This window comes from Leopardus geoffroyi, chromosome D4 (assembly GCF_018350155.1).
Source record: "Leopardus geoffroyi isolate Oge1 chromosome D4, O.geoffroyi_Oge1_pat1.0, whole genome shotgun sequence".
NCBI classification, from domain to species: Eukaryota; Metazoa; Chordata; class Mammalia; order Carnivora; family Felidae; genus Leopardus; species Leopardus geoffroyi.
In genome coordinates this window covers 43687501-43708607 of record NC_059342.1, presented here as the reverse complement: position 1 = coordinate 43708607, position 21107 = coordinate 43687501, and the positions used below count along the sequence as shown (strand labels likewise).

At 44.4% G+C, this 21107-nt stretch overlaps 1 protein-coding gene across 10 annotated transcripts in view; it reads right to left on the bottom strand.

The window, feature by feature from the left end:
* ADAMTSL1 (ADAMTS like 1) overlaps positions 1 to 21107 on the bottom strand; it is an 884660-nt gene that overhangs the window by 111450 nt on the left and 752103 nt on the right. For all 10 annotated transcript variants that reach the window (XM_045467757.1, XM_045467758.1, XM_045467756.1 and 7 more), the window contains 3 exons: positions 19345 to 19524; positions 13476 to 13629; positions 11417 to 12542 (listed from right to left, as the gene is read on the bottom strand). In XM_045467757.1, the coding sequence (XP_045323713.1) occupies positions 11417 to 12542; positions 13476 to 13629; positions 19345 to 19524 (1460 nt within the window). The remainder of the gene's footprint in view (positions 1 to 11416; positions 12543 to 13475; positions 13630 to 19344; positions 19525 to 21107) is intronic.

Here is a 21107-nt window from a genome sequence, read left to right as displayed (position 1 = left end):
TTAGTAATGAGAAAACCAAGGTTTGGAGGGGTTAAAGAGGGCTCCCATGGATACTAAGTGGTAGAACAGGAATTCCAACCTAAGTTGCTCTTGCCCTACTGTCCTTCTACCACTGTGGGCTGCCCTCTGTGTTAACTGATGAACCACCTGGCTGCTCTTCCTGACCAAGGAGGGGGGTAGGGTAGGTCAGAAATGACCAGCATGAATCAGGCAGACCCTGAATAGAAGGAAAACAGGGACAGGCTTAGGGGTTAAAAGGCAGAAACTCCTTGACATTAGCCCTTTCCCTATGATTCCATGTAGATAGATTATCACATGTGAGTCACTTCCCACCCTTAAAAAGGAATCAGTGTTTTCTTCAAAGTATCTAATTTCATATTATTCTTCATGTTCATCTTCATTCCTTTGAAAAATCCCGTAACTTTTAGGAAAGGCTTGTTTAGATGCTCTAAGGCTTATATTAACTGAACTATGTATATTATGTTGACTGTAGCTCACCCCTGGGCCAGAGTGTTGAATGGCAAATCAAGACTTCTCTGCCAGTGTGGGCTATCAGCAATATTTAGATTTTCTCAGAGAAAAGGATCGATCTTCAGCCAGCTTTCCCCCCAATTTGGTAATCGTACTTCCAGCACCTAGTTTAGAGAATCTGGCTTTTCTTTTCTATAAGGAAATCAGCAGTGTCCTTACAGGTATTGTTTCTGGATTTGGGTTCAGACGTAGGAACGCTGAATGTACATCTGTCCATATTACATGAGCCTCCTGGTAGTAGATGTGGGGAAGAGTTACTTGTGAGATTCTTTGGCTAGTGTTACACTCCATCCAAATGCAAACTGGAGTTAGCTTCTGCCTGAGTTTCAGCTCAATGTGATGAAGTCTAGGAGGGCCCACTAAGCGTTCAGTGTTTGTACAGAGTAACTGAAAAGCAAGGAACAGTTTAGTTTCAGCTTGCTTTTTGGTCTAGGTCTCTAGACACACATGTGCACAGGCCATAAACACTGTAAACATACACCGCTAGAGATGCAAATACATATGTCATGATTACAGTGCTTACTGAGCACCTGTTATGTGCCCAGTACTGTGCATATGTATATGGGAAAGTGTGGGTAAAGGTAGAGCAATAGGAAATAGAAGAAAGGCTTTCCCTAAAACAGATGTGCCAAAATAAAAATGAAGTCTCACGGATTGCAAGCCAGCTGGCTAGAAGACAGAATGTTAACTTATGCTAGATCTAGCTGACCCCAGTGGCTTCTTCTTAAAACAATGGCCAAGTCCATGTATTCAACTAAGGTTAAAATCAATACAAAGAAATAGTCCCTGGAGCCATACTTCCTTGGGTTTAAATCCCAGCTCCACTACTTATTAAGTGTGAAACTTTGGGCAAGTTAATCTAACATCTCTATGCTTCAATTTCAACATTTGTAAAATTGGGATAGTAACCTCAAAGCATTATTATAAGAATAAAGGAAGACCTGTAAAACACTCAGACCAGCACCTCATTCAAAGCAAGTGGTTAATAAATGTTGATGATAATGATGATTTCTTCATTGGCCTAGATGTGATGGGAGATAGGATGCCACAAGGTATTTATTCTCTGTACTTATTTTTTTTTAAACTTTTAAAAAAGTTTATTTATTTATTTTGAGGGAGGGAAAGCATGCACACAAGTGGAGGAAGGGCAGAGAGAGAGGGAGAGAGAGAATCCCAAGCAGGCTCTATGTCATCAGTGCAGAGCCCGGTGTGGGGCTTAACTTCCACGAACCGTGAGATCATGGCCTAAGCCAAAATCGAGTCAGACACTCAACTGACTGAGCCACCCAGGTGCCCCTATTCTCTGTACTTACTCATTCTACAGCAATCCTTTTCAAATTGTACAGTTGTGTGACACAGAACCTTAGGGTTTCCTGACACTTCTCTAATGGAGAACATGTGGGCAGGGCAGAAATGTTTAATTGGGAGTGGGTACCACTCTGGAACGCTGCTATAATTGCATATTAAAGACTGGAAGTTCAGATTATGCAAAACCATATAGTCTATAGTCTCCAGTGATTAGGAAAACTCCCTCCTAATCACTAGTGTTCATCGTTTTTAAAATTCATTCATCCATCATTTTATCATCTGTTGAGTATCTAATGTGTTCTTGGAATTGTGGAGAAATTAACATACACTCTTAAATATCTGCCCTTGAAGAAGAATATCTGCCTTCTGCCCATAATCCAGAAGGTAATGTAGAAAAACAAATAAGGAATCTAACACACAGTGGTAGGGTGATCTGGGACAGAGTACAACGTGTAGGGTACTATGTGGGTCATGTAGGGGGTCACTTTGGGTTCAAATCCCAGTTCTACTATGCCAGTTTAACTGAGCCTTAGGGTTAGGCTTCTGGTAAGGAAGGGTAGGATGAGGTAAATCTAAAGCCCAGGCAAATTCATAAACAGCAAGTAACTGGGTACTGGTGAAAGGCATAGCTCAGAGGGGTGAGATGGGGGGAGTGTAAGAGATGGTAAGAGATGAAGCGAGTGAGGGAGACAAATGCCAGATGACAAAAGGTGTTGCACATCATACAAAGTCACTTGGAACTTATTCTTCAAGTGATGGCAAGCCATTAAAAGAATTTTAAGCATGAAAGCTGCATAGACAGGTTTGCTAGAAAGATACTCTGGCAGTAGCATATCAAATGATCTAGAGCAGGAGTCAATACATTTTTCTGTAACAAGACAGTAAATATTTTAGTCTTTGAGGGCCACCTATAGTATCTGTTGTATATTTTATTTCTAGTTTGTTTTAATAACCCCTTAAAAATTTAAAACCTTTCTTTTAATAACCCTTCAATAACCTGGGTTCAAATACCAGCTCTACCACTTACCAAGTGTGAAACCTTGAGCAAGCTGACCCAAAAACTCTGGGCTCAATTTCAACAGCTCTTTGAATAACATTTTTAAAAGCCATTTTTAATAACCCTTTAAAAAACATAAGAGCCACTGGCTATAATTTGCCAACCCCTGGTCTAGAAAAGGCAAATACAGAATTAGAGGGTTGTTGGAATCATCTAGAGTGGACAAGGGTAAAGCAAAGTAGAGGCAGTGAAAACAGAGAAAAGTGGAGGAATGAATGAAAGAGCCACTGAGGAATAAGAACAGTCTAGAAATAAAAATATTTTGCCTTGGGAAGCTGGATAGGTGGGAGTACACTTTCCTAGGATAGGGATTCAGGAGTTTAGTTTTAGATATACAAAGTTGACATCTTTGTGGGGCATCTGGTAAGGATGTCCAGTAGGCAGCTGTGCATAAGAATCAGAAGAGAGATTCGGGCTGGTGCTAGACACATGAGAATCATTAGCATCCAGGGGAAGAGAGTGAGACTCCCAAGAGGGTAGATAGGAGGCAGGCAGGGGAAGAAAAATGCACAAAGACTGAAAAAGAATAGCCAGAGAAGTAGGAAGCAAACCAAGTGTGTGTGGTTTCTGAAGAAGCCAGCATGTGTTTTTAGGAAGAAGTGCTTAGCCTTCTATGGAATGCAACTCAGAGATCAGATAAGAAATGTTTTCGGAGACCACTTTCTTCTTCTTGAACTGGTGCAGCTACTCTGGAAAATAGTACGGCGGTTCCTCAAAAGGTTAAAGATAGAATTACCCTACGATCCAGCAACTGCACTACTAGGTATTCACCCAAAGAATACAAAAATACTGATTTGAAGGGATACATGCACCCAAATGTTTATAGCAGCATTATCAACACGAGCCAAAGTATTGAAAGCCCGAATGCCCATGGACTGATGAATGGATAAAGATGTGGTGTATATATGTGATAGAATACTATTCATCCATAAAAAAATAATGAAATCTTGCCATTTGCCACAACATGGATGGAGCTAGAATATATTATGCTAAATGAAATAAGTCAGTCAGAGAAAGACAAATACCATTTGATTTCACTCCTATGTGGAATTTAAGGAACAAAACAAATGAACATGGGGGGAGGGGAAGAGAGGCAAACCAAGAAATAGACTTAACTATAGAGAACTAACTGAGGGTTGCTAGAGGGGAGGAGGGTGGGGGATGGGTGAAATAGGTGATGGGTACTAACGAGTGCGCTTGTTGTGATGAGCACTAGGTACTGTATGTAAGTGATGAATCACTGGATTCTACACCTGAAACTAATATTACACTGTATGTTAACTAACTAGAATGTAAGTAAAAAGTTGGAGAAAAAAATAAAGATGATGCCATATATTTAAGTCTTTGAACTACGAAAAAAAAAGAGAATATGAGGTGGACCGAGAGAAGACAACTCTATTAATAAACTGAGGGAGAATATTAGGTGGTACTTAAAAATCATAATTAACAATGCTGGGGGGCACCTAAGATAGCCACCTATATGGAAAATATTTCCAGGGTATAGGCTGGCTACTCCAGGGCTATCATATTAATGTTTATAAACCACTCAGGTACCATTAGTGCATGAGACCCATGAGGTGAAGCTACAATACTTCTTTCTTGGTGGACATTGTAGGGCAGCAATATGGTGAAACCAGTCAATTACAGGTCCACAGAGCTAAGGATTCAGCAATGAAAGCAAAGAGAGAATAGGGCAGAGTTCTCTTGTTTTCTAAATCAAGTGGCATCGCGGCCCCTTGAAAACAAGTTTCTAACTTACTCCCCATGGCCGTGCTGGAAAGCCCAGTTCTTTTTTGTTCTCAGGCTGAACCAAGTAGCCACACTTGGTTATTTCAACCTCTAGCCAGTCCAGAATGTTCCCTGAAAACTGGCAGATTTGGAGCCTGTTAACTTCCACATGTCTGCTCCCTTCACACACAGGCACTACGCAGTTTGCCTCAAGTCCAAGGCCTGGTGTGAATTCAATCCAACCCATGTGCAAGTGTGTGGGTTGGTGGGAGTCTGTGAGGGAAGGCAGGGGGCAGGGAGGGTGCCTGGAATTCCTAAGTGTCACCTCAGTGTTGAGTCCTGTCTCCACCAGATCTTTTAACAGAATTAAAAGCGAGTGCTATTAGGAAGTGCACCTTCCTCCCCTTTTCTCTCTCAACATGCTTCTTAAAGGTGGTCCTTGAGCCTCCAGCCTCAGAGTCACCTGTGGTGCTTGTAAAGTATGAATTCTGGGGCTTTGCTGTAGAAGGTGTTTCTGGGGTAGGGTAGGATGTGCGAATCTGCATTTCTAACAAGGTCCTGGTGATTACTGTGCACACTGAACTTGGAAACTCCTCTAGTCAGAGCTTCTAAACGTTTAGAAGTTTTAAGAGAAGTATTCTGCCCATTGAAGTTTAAAACAAACTCAGGGCCCAAGGTATCTGACTCCACACCAGCCCTTTGGTGTTTCTTAGCTTCTGGAGAACAGTGGCTTTTATTTATAGTCACACTGGTGCCTACCACTGTATCTGATGCCACGCATGTATTTGTGGAGTTGAAGGGGTGATTGGAGAGGAAACCTTACCACTTCCACTCATGCTCCTCTACAATCCACTTGCCACAAAGGAGCCAGTGTGAGTCTTTACAAATGGAAATTAGATCATTTTACTTTCCCGCCTAATATCCTCCAAAACCTCCCTGTGATACTCAAACTAAAAGCTAGATTCCTTCTTGTGGTCCCTGGTTAGCCTTATGGCCTCATCCCATATCACCTCTACTTTCTGCCTACCACAGCCCAGGCAAATGAACTTTTTTGGGGGATTCCTTCAACACACCAAACTCTCTTCACTTCGGGGGTTTTCCACTGCTTTCCCCTTGTCCAGGAGTGCTCACTCTTCCTCCTGATGTCATATTGCTAGACACTGGTCATCATTCACATCTTGGCTTACCGGTAACCTCAGAACACTCATCTAACATGGCCACCAAATCACTCCCTATCACCCATTTCAATTTTCTGTCCCAAACATATCACCACCTGATGCTTTTCTTGTGTACTTTTCTGCGTTTATTGTCTTACTCCAATCATTCATTCATTCGTTCACTATTTGCTCAGTACCTGTTTGGTACCAGGCACTATTCCTAGCACTGGGGATATGGCAGTAAAGAAAGTCTCCACCCTTATGGGCAGGCAATCAACAAATCAATATATATCAGATGGTGATAAAATTCTGTGACTAAAACAGCAAAGTTAAAGAGATAAGGGGTGACGAGGAGTGCTCTTTTGAACAGTGACCATCAGAAGGTCTTTCTGACGCAGAAATTTAAGCAGAAATCTAAATGCATGTAAATTGCTAGGGGATGCAGACTTTTTCATTCACAATACTCCCAGTGGCTAGGTATGTGGGGGGCACATAACAGGTAGATTAATAAATGCTTATGGAATGAATAAATATCTATACCATCTTTTAGCACTTAAGCACTGCATTTACTTCTCTGGCTTCCAAATGAGACTTTTAGTTTGACAGGGAATGAGTCTTCTTTTTCTCTATCCCCAGTATCTAACGTAGGGTCTGGTCCAAGTATGCATGGAAATATTTGTGAAATAAGGGAGAAGCGGGGATTATGATGAACCAGTCTGTCCTAATACATTCAGAGACATCCCATAAAACTATTGCTTGAGAAGCTGGCATGTGCTTCTAAGAATCACGTAAATTCATTTCAACTAGTAAATTATATGTATGATGAGATACAGTAGTACCAAATTGATAGTGATTATTTCATATAATGAATTTCTTTCAGATAAAACTTTGGCATATTTAAAAGCCAAAGATGTGGTAGACTTGTCTTCAGTTACTTTCCTCCTCTCTTGACCTATCTTGCTGGCTCAGGCTACTGAGAGTATACTTTAATACACTGCAAAGTCATACAGACCAATAGCCAGCTGAATCTTGCAGATTCTTTCAGAAAGATGGATTTGGTACTAAGCAAAAACAGACTAACGGAACTATAACAGTGGGCATTTCAGCACGTCTCTGTTGGAAAATAAATGAGCATTTCTGAACTGCTACCGGACATAGGAATGATGACAAGCAATGAAACCCAACACAGAGAGGTCACCAACAGCCCATAGCAAAGCAGTCCCAATGGCGGCTCTGTGCCTGTGTGCTCTGTGCAGATATATTCACTTTCTTTTCTCAAACAGGACTTGGAAAACTGTACAGAAAATGAAGCTCCAGCCATATTTCTTACTGGCCAGCTAAGTTAAATGGAGAAATTATGACGTCAGAGATCAGAGTCTGAAATCTCTAATTTTTCCTTACAGTGTGCCATCAACTTGCATCAGAAAGCTCTGTTAAGGCTAGATCTAGAAAAATCTTGAGAGTGGCCCAAACTGTAAAACTTTTTGTCCGTACCCCTCACGTGTGATCCCTCTTAATGCTACTCCTCATCCACACTCCCACCAATGTCCTGGTGACTTTGAAGAGCCAGGACTGGCCCTCTGCTGTCTTCGTCTAGCACCTTTAGTGCATCTTCAGCACCTGGCTTCCATGTGTCTTTTTCTAGCAAGATTCCACTGCACGCTCTTCATCATAAAGACATTAGGGTCAGATTCTCAATACCCAAGGAGGTGAAAACTAAATTTTTTTAATGTTTATTTTATTTTAGAGAGAGAGAGAGACAAAGAATATGAACAGGAGAGGGGCAGAGAGAGAGGGAGACACAGAATCTGGAGTGGGCTCCAGGCTCCAGGCTCCAAGCTGGCAGCACAGAGCCCGACGTGGGGCTCGAATCCATGAACTGTGAGATCATGGCCTGAGCCGAAGTTGGACACTTAACCGACTGAGCCACCCAGGTGCACACCTGAGAAGGTGAAAATTTAAAGGTGACAGTAATGTTTCCTAGGTGGTATTTCAAGAGCTCTTGGTATCCTGGAGATGGCTGGGGCAGAAAATTGTTCATTGATCAAGGAACTATGTGGAAAATCATGCATACTCTATTGTTCACTTGGAAAGTCACAGCACATGCTGGAATGCTTAAAGGAGTTAAAAAAATGGAAAAACCAAAATAATTTTCAATTGGGGGATAGTTCAATGCACTCGGGAACAGTAATCAGCCATTAAAAATGGTGATACGGATCTCAACATACTATAATGAAATGTCTCCTAGACATGTTGTTGAGTAGAAACCACGTCAAATTTCTAAACATGAGTAATATCCCATTAAAAAACCAAATCATATGTGTGTGTATGTGTTTTATATATAATACAATAAAATATATAAAAATTCCAAAAGGATGTATACCAGATTATTGAGAGAGACAGACTCTGGGGAACAGAAGTGAGAGGATGAGGGAGACTTGTATTTGTACTTTATAGATTTAGGTATTATTTGAATTGTTTTATAGACCCTTTATTACTTTTACAATAAAAACAAGAAAAAAATATCAAGCACTATATTAAAAAAAATAGAGGTAAAATCCAGCAGTAAATACATCTGTTTAGCCTCAAGTGAACACATCCCAAGCTTGTGCAATCAGTGTACCCCCATTTTGTGGAGCTCAGAAAAAGCTGCAACAAAGTTGGAAGTTATTGTACTCAAGGCTCTTCCTGCTCCCCACTAGATACTGGTTTTTATCTTCTGTGGTCTTTTGTAAATGAGTAAAGGAGGTAGAAGGGACCTCAGAGATGATCTGGTACAGCCTCTCCCCCTCCTCCACTTTTTTTTTTAAGTTTATTTATTTTTGAGAAAGAGACATAAGTGGGGGAAGGGGAGAGAGAGAGAGAGAGAGAGAGAGAGAGAGAGAGAGAATCCCAAGCAGGCTCTGCACTGCTAGCACAGAGCCCAATGCAGGGCTTGAACTCAGGAACTGCAAGATCTGAGCTGAAACCAAGTGTTGGACACTTAACGAACTGGGCCACCCAGATGCCCTGTCCCTCCCCACTTTTGAAATGAAGGGACTAAGGCCAAAGTGAAGGGGCTTTCAAAGATCAGCCTGAAGCCCTCAGTGCCCATCTGACTCCTTCTGAAGCCCTCCTTCAGTCACCAGGTGATCCAGATGGGCTGTGATCCTTGGCCTTCATAAAAAGTGTCTTTAGCACTCAAGGAAATTGTCACAACCTCTGAGTAAGCCATGGGCTCAATGTTCTCCCTGCAGTTCCAGGCACAGCAGAGTCCTGATGACCACTTTCCCCCTTCCCAACAGCTTATCTGTCTACGGCTTTCAGGAAGAAGTAAGGGACCCTGGAAAGAGCTGGTAAAAAAATAGCAAGGGTCTTGAGGCAACTTAGCATCCTGAGCCAAGTACAGATGAGTGGAAGCATGAAGTTACTCATTCACTCAAAACACCATGGGCTTGAGTTGGGCAGAACGGCGTTTGAATCCGCCCTCTTGATTCTGCCTTTTACTATCTACCTAACATTGCCAAGCTCCCAAACTACCCTGGGCCTCAGTTTTCTCATCTCTGAAAAGCATGTTCCACATGCACAGCCAACTGCTACTCCCTTCAATTACAGTAGTACAATCCTGGGCAATAAAATGTTACCTACACTTGAGAAGCTGACTAGCTGGTGGAGAAGATGGCATGATTTGGTCACAGTAGGTGTGACAGGTGCACTAAAAAAGAGGAATTCCAGTGCCCCCCCCCCCCCGAGTACCAGGGCACCACTCTTCCCCTATACCGAACATCCTGGGGGTTTGACACGGGGGCTACCTCTTACTGACCCAGTGACCTCAAGCAGATTTACTCCAACTTTAGCCTGACCCCAAAATTTGTTGTAAAAGACTTCTTGAAAGAAATCACAGCAAGAATCATAGCAATCAAGCTGTCAAGGAAAGTATGAGCTGGGGAGGACCAAGAAGCAAACGAGAGGAGAGGTTCTCAAGGCATGCTGCCTGCATTCAAACCCTCTCTCCAGTGCTTCTGTGGGGGTCCCACATCTGTGCCTCAGCTTTCTTTCGTTGATATGGTAACAACAATAGTATTTACCCCCTAGGGTTTTTTTCTTTTTTGAAGATTAAACAAGATAGTGCCCATAAAGCACTGAGCACAGCGTCTGGCATCTACTAAAAGTACACAGAAAAAACACTTAGTATTGTTATTAACTGTTTGGTCTGTAAGTACTGTAAGGCTGACAGGCAATATTATTGACATTTCAAAGGCACAAAAGATGTGGGCAGGCAGACAAAGTCACGTTTTTTCACCAAGTCTCAGAAGAGTAGACAGAGCTGTGTACTCTTTGGACTCAAGTAAACTTGATATTGAATCCTTGGCCCTAAAGCATGGTCTTCTTGAGAGAGCTGGTAAAGCTTGATTTTCTATGTGACACTGGAGGATAATGTCAGTCTTGCAGATTGACGGGTAGCCTAACAGGTGCAGTCACATTTAGAGAAACCTGGCAAACCGCTTGGCACAACAAATCCTGCCTTCGTTCTGTCCTTCCCCAAAGCTAGCAAACTAGGGAAGAGGATTACCAAAGAATAGTATTTAGAAGTATATTTAATGAAAAGGGCATTCTACATGGATTCAGAGAAGATAAAAATGTACAACAAGGTCTCTGGGCTGGAGGACTGCCCAGAGTCCTCTCTTACCCAGAGTCTACGATTCTTCCATTGATTGCCTATCTTATTAGCATCACGTGTCTTGGCCCTGCCACCCAATAATTGTGATCTTCAGCAAGTTCCTAGACTTTGTTTCCTCTTCTGTAACATATGGATAAAAACTGTACCCACTTCTCAGAGGTACGGTTAAAATGGGTGAGATAAAGCACACCAACACCACATTTACCTGGCAGACTGTCACTGCTTGAGGGCAGCTATCGTTGTTGTCAGGGCCACTATAAAGATTAAAAGAATGCATGCAGGAATTATGGCACGCTTCTTGGCATGCGGTGTTCTAAAATATTACTGTTATAACTTCGACCACCACTACTGATTTTACATTATGAATGGCTACGGCCCAAGGAAACCAGTAAGGGATACGTGGTGTCATCCTAGTAAGGACACATCAAAACAGAGACACCAAGAGGTATTAGGATAATTAATCACAGGTCTGACTGGGAATAAAAGCTTTCTGGAACAAACAGCCTTGTCTGGCCCACACAGAGGATGGTCTCACCCACAGGGAGCAGCAGGTGCTGGCTGCACTCTCTCCCCAGCCCTGGGGGACCACACACATGGAGACAGTATCCCTACGTGTAAGCTTTTCAGTGGTCCATCTCACAGAGCAGTAATGTACAAATGCCTTGGCCTGGAATGATATCTTTCTGCCAGAAGTTCAAAGCTATCTGGAAAGTATCTCATTAATCTTTGGGACCCTATGGGGCTTGGGGTGGATAGGCATTGTTGCTATTACCTTATAAAGAGGGCAGAATACAGTTTAGAAAAACCAAACCCCTCGTCTTTGTTTCAATAGCCCTACTGGTGCTAAAAGAGGACTTGAAACCCAGGGCTCTGCGCCCCACTCTTGGAACCACCTGCAGGGCCAATACAGCACCTTGGGCGAGATACGGCCCCTTGCCCCTTCCCTTCCCAGACGGGGGTAGCTGCAAGGCTCACCTGTCACTGAACTGAACCTCTTCTCCGTTCCTGGCCCAGCTGATGGTAGGCCTTGGGTTGCCGACGGCCTCACAGTGCAGGAGCACACTCAGTGTCCCGCTGGCCAGGGCCACAGTCTGCCCGAGGTGGGTGACCACCTCGGAGGCCGAGAGCTGCTGGGCAGCTGAGATCTTCCGCAGGATGGTGGGCTTGCGGTGGGGCCGGCGAGAGCCACCCCCGGCCTCCCCAGCGGACGAGGTCCGGAGGGAGCTGCTGAAACCAGACACGTGCTTATGAGGGGGGATGGCCACCGGGGGTAGCCTCCGCTCAGACGGCTTGAGCAGCGCGTCCTGGTGCTCCAGGTGGGTGCGGAAGATCTCCTGGGCCAGCTGGGCCACCAGGTGCTTGCCGTAGACGTCTCGAAGCTCCTCAGGCTGCTGGGAGAGGTTCCTGAGGATGTCGTCCAGGCGCCTCTGCTCGGTCACCATGGTGAAGGGCAGGTGCCAGAGGGCCTGCTCGGCGTTCTGGTCCTCCTCGGAAGACGTGTTCCTTTCCGTGGAGTCCTGCACCTCCCAGGAGGCGAGGAGCTCCCCGGGCCAGCCCCCTTGCTCCAGCAGCCGGGAGACGAGGTCATCGTAGCGGCTCCCCGGGTCTGCGGCGGGGCCCCGCTTCTCAGCCTTGCTGCCGTTAGAGAAGATTCCGTTCTGGTGTTTGTGGGTCTGCAGGGCCTCCTTTGGGCTGGCCTTCCTCACCGCGAGGGCCTCCTCCTCGCTCCTGAGGCTCAGGGGCCGGGCCACCAGCTTCCGGTTGCCTCCGATGAGCTTAATGACAAACTGCTCCCGGGCGGGTCCGGCAGAGCAGGTGTAGATGCCCGCGTCGGAGGGCTTGAGGCGGTGGATCTTCAGGTAGCCGAAAGGGGCCACGGTGACGTGCGCCGAGCTGATGAGGTGCTGGCCGTCCTTCTCCCACGTGATCAGGGGCTTGCGGAAGCGCCGCGTGGGGCAGCGCAGCACCACAGCCGTCTTGGGGAGCAGGTAGGCGAAGCCCCCCACGACAAAGTGCAGCTTCCTCTGCCGGCGCGTCTGGATGTAGACCTTCCTGGCGGCTGCAATGTGAGGGCTGTGCTTGGTGGCTGGCCGTCCCGGCCCTGGAACGAAAGGAATGCGAGGGAAGCCAGGCAGATGCAGAAAGAGAAGGAATGGCAGAGGAAAACGAGAGCCAACGAACACAGACACAAGAGAGAGGGCGAAGAGGAAGGCAGAGGAGGCACACACAAGGGAAGAGGGAGAGAAAGCGGCTTCAGAGTTGATTTGGGCCAGGGCCTTCATTGGCCGCCTTAGGTTTTCGGGGAGGAAGGAGCTACCAGCCGTGGACCATCAAGCGGCTGCACAGGCAAAACTCGAACTAATTAGGCGCCGCGGGGCAGCCCGCTCTCACCCTGCTGGGGCTGGCTACCCCTAGAAGCTGAGAGGCAGGTTCTAGATGGAGGGGGATCCCAGGGGAAAGGCAGTTCCTCTCGTTAGAACGATGAAAGAAAAGAAAAGAAAAGAAAAGAAAAGAAAAGAAAAGAAAAGAAAAGAATCATAAAAAGAGGCAGAGGACAAAGGGAAGGAGAATGTCTCCCTTTCCACGTTTACCCTTTGGGGTCTGCAGAGCACCAAGGCCCTAGTGGCCTCTGGGGTGGGGGCCTGGGGGGAAGAGCCCAGAAGTAGTACAACTCTAGGGATTACCATTAAACAGAACAAATCTGTTCAGAGCATTTTAAAACCCCGGAGTGGACCACATTCGATTTCATTAGTAATCTGCTGACTCCAGCTTCCAGATCTCTGTATGCCAGCAAGTGAACTTTGCTCTACCCCCTGCAAACTGTTTTTCCAGCCGAGAAGAGAATTCTGCCTGGCCACGTGTAATTAAGATTCCTTTTCCACTTCCAGCTGAGTTTACCAGCCTGCTGCCCTCCTCAGGCTTTCCTGCCTGACAATCTCCCACCCGGTCTTGGGTTTAGGGAAGGCTACTGCATGGCTTCAGCTGCTTCTACGTGGGTTCTGTCTCCCTATCCCCAGAGTTCTGACATACTCACGTGCACAGGTTGCCAGCATGCAGGGCCTGATGGATGAAGAGAACGGCAGGGGAGGGCACAGGGAGGAATTGACAATAGCCGAGACCCCGGTTTTTAGCACCTTCCGGCAAATGGCACTTCGAGTCTGGGTGCCTTCCCCACAGCTTGTGGAACACTAGTGAGGGAAAACAAAGGTCAAATGCATGTAAGTGTAGAGGCTAATGGGTTTTTGTATGGACTCTCAAACACCCCCAAATATGAGAAAAGTTGCTTGGAAAAGCAACAGTCACTAAAAGAAATACTAATTATGTAACAATATGGGAAGATTGTCCATATTGTAACCACCTGCTAGCTCTAAGATTTTTCTGTTTTTTTTTTAAAGTTTATTTATTTTGAGAGAGAGGGAGAGAGAGCACGTGCATGTGTGAATGGGGGAGGGGCAGAGAGAGAGAGAGAGAGAGAGAGAGAGAGAGAGAGAGAGAGAGAGAGAGAATCCCAGGCAGGCTCTGTACTGTCAGTGAGGAGTTCGACGGGGCTCAAAAATCATGAACCATGAGATCATGACCTGAGCAGAAGTTAAGAGTCAGATGCTTAACCAACTGAGCTACCCAGGAACCCTTCTAAGATTTTTCTACTCTAAAGTTTCCTGTAGACACTCTACCTGTTTTTTACTTAGATGGCCTGGGCTTTAGAGTTACAGAGTCATAGAGTCCTGTGTTCAAATCCCTGCTCAGCATTTTAGCAGTTGGCAACTCAGAGTCTGTTTGCACTTCTTAGACTTATTTTTCAAGGTGGGGAATTAAATGAGATAATATATTTTAAGTTTCACACACAGAAATGACACTCACTGCTAATTTTTTCTCCTTCCTTCACAAGTGTAATATTTTAATGTCAAGCATGAGGTAGTTGTTATACATGTACTATGTTTGAGGTAGGGTGCTAGATACTAAGGAAAAACTGTGCAAGGTGGTTTGTAAGTTCAAGGAGCTGTCATCAATAATGGGGGAGGGCAATCCAAATACATTGCTAAAATGAAATACTGTATTAGGGAAATAGAAACCAAAACAACAATGAGATACCACTTCCTATCCACTGAAATGGCCATAGTAAAAAAGACAATAACAAATGTTACTATGAGTGGGGATATACAAATTAGAACCTTCATAAATTGCTGGTGGCAATGTAAAATACTACAGTCTTCTTGACAAACATCTTGATAATTTCTTAAAAAGATAAACATACATTTACCCCCATGACCCAGCAATGTCACTCATAGGTATCTACCCAAGACAAGTGAACATGTACATCCACACAGACTTGTATGTGAAAGTGTGTAACAGACAAAAAGGGAAACAGCTCAAATGTCTACCAACTGCTGAATGGATCAATAAAAATATGGTCTATCTATGTAATGGAATCTTATTGTACCTTAAAAGGAATGTTGGTCTCTTAAATATGTGGTAAACAGATAAACCTTGGAAACAATGCACAGCTGAATTTTATAGTATATAAGTTACACCTCAATAAAGCTATTTAAAGAGATAGTAATAGAAGAATTTAGTAGAAATATAAAGCTAGAAGACAAGTATTATAAAATGAATGCTCATAATTGTTGAATGCTGTTGGTACACTTGTGATTTCCTGGCCTAGGTTTTGAAGATGGGTAGAGTCTGAAGGGGTGTAGAAACCTGGGATGAGCATGGGGGGTAGGGGCATATCCAGAACAAATGTTGAAGAGTTCAGTGTAAAAATCCAAGGCAGGCTTGGGGGCAGAGCTAAGCCAGTTTGGCTGAACAGAGGCAACAAGTTGAGAGTATCAGGAGCTCACGAGGTAGTTTGGGGCCAGATGTTGGAGACTTCATTTTCAGATAGGAGGTTTGGAATTGGTCCACAAGGCAATGAGGAGCCATTGAAGGGAGGAGTGAAATGATGAAAGAGGTGTTTTGAGAAGGTTAATCTGGCAACAGTGTCTGGGAGGGATGGGAGTAGGAGATCTATGGCAGGCGGGGATGTCAGTTGAGGAGGCTGCCACAGTAGTCCAGGCTTGAGATGATAAAGACCTGAACTAGGGTCATGGCAGTATGCCACGTTCACTTGAAAAATGAACACTAAAAACAAAAAAATCATCTTATATTCTCAAGTTTTATATGCTAACCCACTGAAATGAACTATTCCCTGCAATGTACTGTGATATACACCAGCCTGAACGACATTTAAGATGCAAAAAAATGGATGTAAGAATCAAACCCATTGCTTTTGTTCCCTGATGATCGTGGATTCCAGATTCCACCCATCCCTTATTTTATTGTAAATGACAGCACTAAATCCCGGAATCAGGTGGGGATGGAGGCAAAGAGCCTGGAAAATTTAAAAGCATGGTCAGTTTAGTGTTGCCAACAGAAAAACAGACTGTGTGTCCGAAGATTGGTTGATGATTTGGTCAAGTCTAGTTCTTTCTTGAGACTCCATTTCCTTATCTCTAAAATAAAACTAAGCAAGAGCAGGGATTGTCAAACCCTGTTCTATGTTGAGGAATTGATTCAGGGGCTTTTCCGGTGATCTGGAGACCCAACCTATGGAGATCTGGGACCCTAATCCACACTTCAATCCAAACAGCTCTGATTTGATCTGTTTTAGATTCTCGACTTCATAGTAACATTTCAATTGAAAAAAAGGTTCTGTGGCTTTAATTTTTTTTTTTAATTTTTTTTTTCAACGTTTATTTATTTTTGGGACAGAGAGAGACAGAGCATGAACGGGGGAGGGGCAGAGTGAGAGGGAGACACAGAATCAGAAACAGGCTCCAGGCTCTGAGCTGTCAGCCCAGAGCCCGACGCGGGGCTCGAACTCACGGACCGCGAGATCGTGACCTGGCTGAAGTCGGACGCTTAACCGACTACGCCACCCAGGCGCCCCTGTGGCTTTAATTTTTAAAGGAACAACTAGGCTATAGGATCTTCTAAGCTCCTTCTAGCTCTGAAATGGACTATTCTGACCTTAATTTCTTTTATATTTGGGGGGGGGGGAATGACTTTCATAAAAATATGATTTAAAAATATATAATAGCCAACTCTGTCAAGAGATGCAAGGAATTCTTTTAAAGAAAAGAAGTAAGGCCTTTTAAGAGGTCGTATTCTCAGAATAGAATCTGAAAGTAATTTTATTTGAAGTGTCTAAAATTTTGGCTTAATTCTGTCTCTAAGGGATTCTGTGCAGTAACTATGAGATTGAGTCCAGATAGTTGAGGATGAAAAACACCCATAGATCATCCAGGTCTTCCTTTCTCCAAGGGGAGTCTTGGGGGCAGGGGATGTGGAATGTATGCTTCATCTCAGCCAGAGGGCCAGGGCAAGGGCTGTTGGGATGACAGGGCCAATTACAGCCTCTGTGAACGCCCCCAGGAGCACTGTTGCATGGCACCAGCTTGAGTTTAATCCCAGTGAATTGGTGATTACTTCCCACCATTCCCAGTCCTTCCCCGGTGTTTGCAATTTCCATTCATCAACCCAGGTAACTCAGAACCTAATAACATTCCATGGATAAGGGCTGAGTAGTCCTACTTCCCAAAGTGTAACTTCTTCTTCCTAGGAAGACTGGCAAAGCCCAAAGGAAGCCTAGGCCATGACCCTGAGTCTGGCCAGTCAAGGTAAGTACTTTCTTTTATTTCCTCTCCTCCTGACAATGAGCAGGGATGGAAGAGAATCATAACAATAATAGGGTTAACTTTTACTAGGCACAAAGTAGTTTATATGCATCATTTAACTGAAGCCTCCCAATAACCATATGAGTGGACATTATTATCCCCAATATTCATATATGCAAACTGAGAAAGGTTAAATAGCCCAAAGTTACAGAGCAGAGTGGCAAGGTCAGGATTAGAACCTAAGTTTGCCTATCTGTGAGTCTAACTCCTAAGCACACATGACACAATTCTAACGGTCTACTATACTTGGGACACCTGGGTGGCTCACTCAGTTGAGCATCTGACTCTTGATTTCAGCTCAGGTCACGATCCCAGGGTTGTGGGATCAAGTTCCACATTGGGCTATGCACTGAGCACGGAGCCTGCTTAAGATTTTCTCTCTGCTTCTCCTCCCCACCAACTCTCTTAAAAAAAAAAAAAAAAAAAAAAAAAAAAACAAAACTGTCTGCTGTACTTAATGGGACCCAGAGTATCTCAATTCAGCAGTTTCATTTTCTAAGCGCCTAATCACAACGGTCCCTGCTTCAAATCTGAGGGCCTAAAATAATTTTTTCTGAATTCTGTGGGTCTCATGTGCTCAGAGGCCACAAACTCCAGGAACACGGGAGGACAATTATAGTACATACAAGTCCCTTCCTCAGCATCCCACTCATGGCAACTGTCACCGATAGACTTTGTAGAAGGACATCTTTCACAATATGCCCCTGGGAGGAAATCTTCATCTAGAGTCACTTACTTGGCAACTATATGACTACACTCTCTTGCACTGTTTTATGATTTTTTCAGATATAATACTATACTCCCAAATCATTCCATAGAAAAACTGTCACATGTTCACGCATGCACACGTGTGTGTGCGTGCGTGCACACACACACACACTTATTTGACACGCTTCTAATCCTTTATCTTGCTGAAAGAAAATTGTTTCTAAAACTTGAAAAAAATAATCATGCCCTACTCCTGTTCTGAGACATTTGGGGTGAGATGCCACCAGAAGGCAATTTATTGCCAAATTACAAAACCTGTGGTAATGTAGGTTATCTCACAATTGCAATGCCCTTAGCAGGTATCATCTGAGTGAACTCTGTATGAGTGGATACGATAAAGGGCAAGAAGTCTAAGAACAGGTTGAAAGAGGTAGCATCTTAATTTTCAGAGGCAGCTTTTCTCTCTGTGGAAGCAAGTGTCCCTGGGATGTATTTCAACCAGCAGCAGCCCCATCCTGTGTGTCTGTACAACACACACACACGCATGTATACACACAACCACAGAGAAGGCAGTGGGATCAGCAAGGCCAATTCAAATGCTTATATGCAAGAAAGGGCACAGTGTTGCATCTGTTCGTGACACAAAGATTTTCATTTCGGGCCTGGCGATTCTGTTCTTGGCTACATTTGCTTAGGAGGCAGTACCTCTGGGGGGACTTCTTTATGGAAGACACACAGGCCTACGATGCTGAGGATGTTGTAGGCAATTCACAGTAGTCAAAGGGGCTGAAAACAAGTCGAAAGTGAGTGTAAATGACTTCATTGATGCTAGTGTTAGAGTAGGAACTGTTCAGAAAAGTAGGTTAGTTGGGGGTATATCCCTAACTTATGAGGCAAGTCAGGAATGGTGGATGCTGATGTAATCATCCCCCCAAATGCAAGCAACAGGGGAAATCAAGTTCTCTTGCTGGGAAATTGTTAGCGTCTTGGAGCCAGGAAACTGACAGTAAAGAGGCAGGATTTCCCTGGTCTTCTCTTCTTAATAAATCATGTTCCTTATTGTCCAGTAACTTGGAAGGGAATAACAAGAGAGGCTTTGCCCTTCCTGAGTAGAGACTAGAAACATCTGGGAGGAGGAGGTGCCGGGAGGTCGGGGAGGTGGGTGTGGGGATGAAGGTAGAACAACGCAGTGTTCTGAGAAGAATTCTGGGCCAAACAAGGTCTGGTTTTGTTCCACGAGGAGCCCGTTTACAATTCCATGCTTCTGATTGTTGCATCAGGGCTGGCTGTTTACCTCATGTCCCTGCAGCCTAGTTAAAAGCTAGTGACACATTGTGGTATAAATGCTTACAAAAATCTGTTCCGTAATGCTTGGAGGATTATTTTGTTCTATTCTTATCCTCTCTATGTGTAAGTTTGGGGTGCCTGCTTTTCTTCCTTACGCCTCTTTCATTATTTCCTTCTGAGGAGCCTACATACCTCCGTCCAGTCGGAGAGGAGCCACTCGCTGGGACAGTCATCTTTCTTGCAGGCTTGCTGGGAGGCCGGTTTTGAGGCTGAACAGAAGGTCTCAGGAAGCTCCAGGAAGCTGCCATCAGCCATGCGCTGTTTGCAAAGAACCTCGCGCTTCTGGATGCCCCCGCCACAGGTTCGGGAACACTGGGGAAGGAAGAGAAAGTCAACCTAACATAGGACAGTAGATGTTTGACTGCCAATTCTTATCTTAGCCCTGGCTGAATAAAGATTGCCAAAAAAAAAAAAAAAAAAAAAAAAAAAAGAAAAAAAGAAAAAGAAAAAGAAAAAGAAAACTAAGAACCAGCCCAAAGGATTTTATTTCCTTTCCTTGAAATGTAGCAAAATCTATACCCTCCAATCTTAATTTCAAGTATTTAACTACAGCATCCAGGAATTTCAAGGGCCTTTGAATCATAGAAAGTTGTTCCTAAACTATGATTTACAGCTACCCAAGACAACTGGTTTAAAAGGTTAGTATAATAGGGTGTTAAACATATTTACGATCCAGTGAAAATAATCTGTGCAGCTTCCAGAAAGAGCAAGAGAGAGCTCCTGCCATCAGTGTAAATCTGGAGGAATTAATGTGCACAGAAGTCAGCCCTTTCCTTCTAAGTGTGAATATTCACTCTACCCTATTGGAGGGACATTAGATTTAAGGCCTCGTTTTCTGAAGAACTCCCCTGGAAGTCCTCTTGTAGGACTGGTGATTTCTTAGGGCAGTGGGAGCTACAGCCACTGGAATCTGGGCTATAGGAAAATAGTCTTATTTCAGTGGTTTTCACTGGGACCCCAGTCAAACACATTGTTTACATGTAACTTAATAGTTACAGTCCAGTTGCATGAAGGGAAAGGGAGGCCCCTGTGGCATCGACTATTGGCTGTTTTCCCAGTAGCCCCCTCCCTTGCAACAGCAAAGGAACCCCCAATTTTTAGCATGTCTAGCTAGGCACATGACTTTTCAGCATACACACTGTATTTGTTGATCTTCCTTGAAGATGCACATGGCTCTATGATTAAGTGCTGGCCAATGGGATATACATGGCAGTGTTGTGTGCAATTTTAGGGAAATAACCACGAAAAGAGTGTGGCATCCTCCCCTTCGCTTTCCCCTCCTTGCTGACTGGAATGTGAACATGAGGTCTAAACTTTAACCTCCCATCTTGGACAGTGATAGGCAAAGAGATGGAAGTAGCCTGTCCTCCTGATGGTGAAGCCACCACATGGGCCCTGGATGGCCTGTGTTTAAATGAGAAGGAAATACTTTTCTTTCTTATTTCAGCCATTGTGGCTTTGGGTGTCTGTTGCTTTTAGATTAGTTTCCAGTGGCTACTCTTTGCTGGGGCTACTTTCCTGACAAAGTTCTAGAGAGTGTTCTTCTTTCTTCAAGAATAGTCCTTTCCCTTTTACCTGCTGCCCTTGGGCTTGCTGGGGCGGTAGGCCTGGATATACAGACCAGAGAGTTTTTACGGGAGTGGCTCGTGCTGCAGCAGGGGCCTCTTAGGACTTGTGGGCGTCTGTGCTCAATGGGCTGTACTTGCAAGTGCAAGGGGGATTTGTGCTCATGGTCAAGGTTAGGATGGTGATTGAGTATGGTCAGAATGCTGCTGTGGCCCAGCGGTCACTGTCTCTTAGTGGTCCCAACCCTGGATGCACTTTAAAATCACCTGGGAGCTTTTAAAAAGTACTGAGGTCTAGGTCCCATCTCAGATCCATTAAATCAGAAATTT